This window comes from Salvia splendens, chromosome 19 (assembly GCF_004379255.2).
Source record: "Salvia splendens isolate huo1 chromosome 19, SspV2, whole genome shotgun sequence".
In the NCBI taxonomy this organism is placed as follows: Eukaryota; Viridiplantae; Streptophyta; class Magnoliopsida; order Lamiales; family Lamiaceae; genus Salvia; species Salvia splendens.
In genome coordinates, this window is record NC_056050.1 from 1,716,593 (window position 1) to 1,721,795 (window position 5,203).

General features: G+C 38.9%; 1 protein-coding gene across 3 annotated transcripts; it reads left to right on the plus strand.

The window, feature by feature from the left end:
- The first annotated feature begins 354 nt into the window (after window positions 1-354).
- LOC121780122 (mitogen-activated protein kinase kinase kinase 1-like) lies at window positions 355-4,984 on the plus strand. Of its 3 annotated transcripts, none has more exons than XM_042177645.1 (9): window positions 355-1,700; window positions 2,066-2,150; window positions 2,277-2,339; window positions 2,777-2,934; window positions 3,374-3,446; window positions 3,560-3,619; window positions 3,804-3,908; window positions 4,201-4,420; window positions 4,582-4,984. In XM_042177645.1, exons 1-8 carry the CDS (start codon window positions 616-618, stop codon window positions 4,405-4,407), a joined length of 1,836 nt encoding a protein of 611 aa, XP_042033579.1. In that variant the 5' UTR covers window positions 355-615; the 3' UTR covers window positions 4,408-4,420; window positions 4,582-4,984. The 3 variants fall into 3 exon arrangements, with proteins under 3 accessions (XP_042033579.1, XP_042033578.1, XP_042033577.1); XM_042177644.1 differs by having other exon boundaries at window positions 4,585-4,984; XM_042177643.1 differs by having other exon boundaries at window positions 4,201-4,984.
- The last annotated feature ends 219 nt before the right edge of the window (window positions 4,985-5,203 follow it).

Here is a 5,203-nt window from a genome sequence, read left to right on the forward strand (position 1 = left end):
AACTAATATATAAATGTGAGGTCTACATTCTACTATTTTTTTCACCTACTTTTTTCCAAATTTCTTAAAACCGGCCTGAGTCAAATATGGATGACATTTTGCTGTATATTTTATTCTTTTGAAGTATATGCAAAGTGAGTAAGTCACTTCTTTAAAAATGAGTGAAAGATTGAGTTACTCTTCAAAGTAAGATGATAGTAAAAGTATAGAAATTACCACATTATGTAACTTATCGTCATTATTAAATGGATAAAGTTGGTAACTTTTACATGGCTTCAAAAAGGAAAGTTCGCAATAAAAACAAAAAAGACTAAATATAATTTAGAAAAGTTAGTAGCCAAATTATAATTTAATTCAATTTCCACCTGGCACCGCGTTCCCACTTCTCTCTCAGCTTCTCGCTTTCTCTCTGCTCCAAATATCTTTCAGCTCTCAACGTTTGTCTGTCGTCTTCAACCCTTTTCCCCCGCTAAAAAGGGTGTGATTCCGTATAAACCTTCAAACAAATCAATCCAAAACTGCATAAAGCAAAAGATAATGGAATCGGAGAACTAATTTACCAGTTTCACCGGCTCACCAGCTTCCGATTGATGGATTTTGCTCCGTGCGATCACAATGCATCGCCTTCAGAAAATCTTCGCTAGCAGCTCCGAGGGCCGCAGAAGCGACTCCGACTCCGTCTCCAGCGGCAGCTCCAGCTCGAGCCGCCGCGCCGCCGGCTCGAAGCCGAGGCTCGAGCGCCACAACGCGAGGAAGAACATCGACTACTGTTACTCGCCGTCCTCCGGCTCGGCCCCTTCTTCCTCCTCGTCGTCGTACTACACCGCGTCGGAGGAGTCCTTGCGCACGCGCTCGCTCGATTTGTACGGCGGGAGGCGGAGCTTTAGGGTTGAAGGTGTCGACGGCGAGATCGAGATTATGTGCAAAAACCTAGGTTTCTCCGGGGTTGATGATTTCTCTATTTCGCCTGATGAGTATGAAGTGATGAAAGTTAGATCATCTTCTGCTCCAGTCCGTTTCAGCCAGCCAATCGAGAAGGTTAGTGATGGAGCTGTTGAAGTTTCTGGTGATGTTGAGGTTGCTGGCTTGCCAAATAGGGGAATTGGAGTAAGTGATAGCTTAATTAGATGTTCTGGTAACAGCGGTGAAGTAATTAGTGAGAATTCCGAGGGAATTCGTGATTTTAGGGATAAGGCTAATGTTTTTGGTAGTGCAATGGTTGATACTGTGAGGGTAAATGATGGAATTTCAAATGATAATTTGAGTACTAGATCGAACGAATTCCGTGGAAGTGGCATTAAGGGTGTGAGGCCGCCATTTCTCGGCCTGCTGGCGCCACCGCCTTTTATGTCATTACCTGTGATTGACCAAGATTGCTCGACTTGGGATATCTTCCGAAATTTTGGACCAGACGATGGAAGACTGCAGGTCTTGGATGAGCAAGGTCGTTCGGATAGGACTGAGGATGCTGGCGAGGAGGATAAAAGAAGAAGGAGAATGGCAAGGGAAGAAAACTTTGTTCTCTCAGCACCGTGCTCATTCACAGCAAGCTCGAATGATGATGATTCCTCAAGTACTACAACAGACCCTGTATCAAGTGTTTCGCCGAATGGGAGATTTAGACGTGCTATTTCATCTTGGCAGAAGGGTGATCTCTTGGGCAGTGGATCATTTGGATCTGTGTATGAGGGAATTGCTGAGTATGTGTTAATTGCTTTTCCTCTTTACTTTCATAGTTATCACTGCAAAAATAATTGTAGTATTCATCTGAGCACGAAGCCATATGTTCATGTATTTGGGCTGCCATTATTTGTAAATTGGATAGAGTGAGTTAGTGGCTTTCTTGAACACTATACTTTGGGTATTTACATGATTGTGTAAGGTCAGGTGGAATTTTCTTTTTAAAAATCATGATTCTAGGGGACCCCACCCCGGTTGCTGACTGGAGCTTGATCAATGTCTCTTATGAGTATTTAGTAGCATAGTAGATATCCTTTTACTAGCAATTAACATGACGGCATATTATATGTGGCTTATGCTTTGGTCTTGACATGCTTTGCTGCAGTGATGGATTCTTTTTTGCTATCAAGGAAGTATCTTTGCTTGATCAAGGGGGAGAAGGAAAGCAGCGTGTCGCCCAACTTGAACAGGTTTAGTTGCACTTGTAATGATATTGGTCATGAACAATGTAGTCCTTGAGTGTAATAATTGGCTGGTCTTGATATATGTGGAACCTTTTTCTTATAATCATTTTGCAATCTTTTGTGTCTGTCCAGGAAATTGCACTTCTGAGGAAGTTTAAACATGAAAATATTGTCCAGTATTATGGCACAGAGAAGGTAAACTCTTGGCTTTTTGTCTAAAGTTTGTTAGTATGATTACTATTAACATCATGATGTACAGTTTCTGCACTACTATAGTCTATGGATAATGGATTTCATATGCCCCTGCGCTTTTTTTATATACTCATATCTAAAGTACACATGCACGCACACACACATTTTGAGCTGTCAAGTGGCCTATTGTCCTTATATAACCTAAAGAAATAGGTACCAAAAGTTTCATTTCTACTCACCAGTAATATATTTAAGAAGATTTAAAAACTATTAACACCCTCATATTTTTTGTTTTCCTTTAAAAAAAATCCATTTACTTCTGAGATTCTTCATGTAATTTTCTTTTGGAAGCTGCTGTGGAAATATATTGATCCCTTCCTTCTGACATTGCAAAGAAGTTCTTGCATCTCTATACTTATTTTATTTTCTTCATTTTGTAGGATGATTCACATCTCTACATCTTTCTTGAGCTTGTTGTCAAAGGCTCCCTTTTGAGCCTTTACCAGAAATATACCCTCCGAGACTCCGTAGTCTCTGCTTATACAAGACAGATTCTTCATGGTTTAAAATATCTGCATGACCAAGGGGTAGTGCACAGGTAATCACCCATCTTTCTTATTTTACATTTCTGTTTTTTCCAATTGTATGATTTTTCGTCGAAATGTTTTCTTGTGTTTTTACATGTTTTACAATTGTAAAGCATTCATGTTTTCAGTGCATTCTAGCTTGTACTTTGATATGATTTTATCTTGGTTCTTTTAATTCCGGGGCCCTTTTTACGCTCTCAATGCTTTTTAGAGGTTTGGATCTAATTTCATGCAACTCTCTCGTAATTTTATTATTCCTGTGTTGTACAGTTGTACTTTCTGCATTACTAATTATCTTCCCAAAGAGATGTGGTTTCTAGGTTACTGATTTTGAATTCAATACAACATTGATTTTGTACTACTAATGAACTCTTAAGGTGCTTAAGAAAGCATGTGGCGTCTAATTTTGTAGTCCTCATTCCAGTACTCTCATTACGTGTTTTGGTACAGAGACATCAAGTGTGCAAATATACTGGTGCACACTAATGGGTTGGTGAAACTTGCAGATTTTGGTCTTGCAAAGGTTCTGTCTTGTTTTCCCTTCTCTCTCCTTTTAATTGAGACATTTCTCAGCATATGAAACATATGATACAGTGTTTCTCATTGTAACTGACATATCTATGATTCATTGTGCAGGCAACTAAGTTGAATGATGTCAAATCTTGCAAGGGGACGGCATTCTGGATGGCTCCTGAGGTTTGAACTATGAACTGATCATTGAACTATTATTTGTCACCCCTGCCTTGCTACTTAATTTAACATATCCATGCTTAGCCTTTTTAATTTTAATATGTTCTCCCTTATCAATGTAGAGCGACATAGTAATGAAACATTTTTGGTCCTACGATTTATAGTTATCAAACTACATGGCTGCCTGCAGGTAGTTAGGAGCCAGGGCTATGGCCTTGCGGCAGATATATGGAGCCTGGGGTGCACTGTATTGGAGATGCTAACCCGGCGTTTTCCATATGGGGATATGGAATGTGTAAGTTCCTCCTTTTAGATGCTAACCCGGGGTTTTTCAATGTGGGGATATGGATACCTGATTTAATATTGTTCTAACCCATAAAGTCACCTTTTAGATTGTTACTAATAATCTACCTTAAAAACCGTTGTCCCATATAATACAACATGGATTGATTTCTTGGTAGAATAAAGTTGTCAAAATACTCTCTTAAGCAAACTAGTCAAATGAAGTTTGTTGGGTGGCTATCTCTCTCTAAACTCTGTTAAGTAAACACGGTTTTCCCGAGATTGACTGTTCCTTGAAACTACAGATGCCAGCGATGTATAGGATAGGAAAGGGCGAGAGACCACCTATTCCCGATTCTCTTTCCAGCGATGCACGAGATTTCTTACTTAAATGTCTACAAGCTGACCCAAATGTGCGGTCAACAGCTGCCGAGCTCTTGAATCATCCCTTTGTGAAGCGACCACTGCCAGTACCATTGGGATTTGCATCTTCTAATCCTTTCACTGGCTAATATGAGAGTTCAGGTAAACATAGAACCTAAAAATAGCCGACATCTCTCTTGTCATATTGTCACTAGAAACACCCAACTTCATGCATTCAAAAGAAAAGGAGATGATGGTGCTATGCATTTCTAGATAATCTATTGCCATATATGACTAATGCCCCTTTTCCTTTTCTTCCCCAGCAGCACATGTGAACTGCATTTTATTATCTGATATAGTCTGGATGGCTTCGTATTTCTCATAGTTCTCGCCCCGTTGCAGCTGGTCTTTGGGGATTGAAACTGTAGCATTGCATCTTGTAGTTAGAATAGGGGCATTGGAGAGTTTGCAGATCAGTTATTGAGAGTTCACAGTTATTTTTTCTCCCAAGAATCCATGGAGGTGAGTGAGTGAGTAGCACTATAAATTCTCTTTTTCTTTGTTAAGGATAGTGTTATTGATATATTTCAATTTATTAGAGCTGGGGTTGTTCAAGCCCAAAACCCCATAGGCTAGTTAGTTCATTGTATATGGTGTTCCACCTATTATTTGTACAAAATGGTGTAATAAATTTTATTGGTATATGATAAATCATACTGGTTGAAATTGTTTGCACAATTTTGTAATTTTAGTTGAGTAACATTTTGATCATCACGTTCTTGTTGGGTGATTGTTAACACGTAACACTTGGTTCCTTTTTTTTTTTTTTTTTTTTCCATTTTCGTTGTCTGTTTACCTTTATTTTTTGTTGTAGATATTGGACAATTGAAGTTGGACTAATAAGCAATGAATAATAAAATATGCATAATAGATTTTTGAATTTAA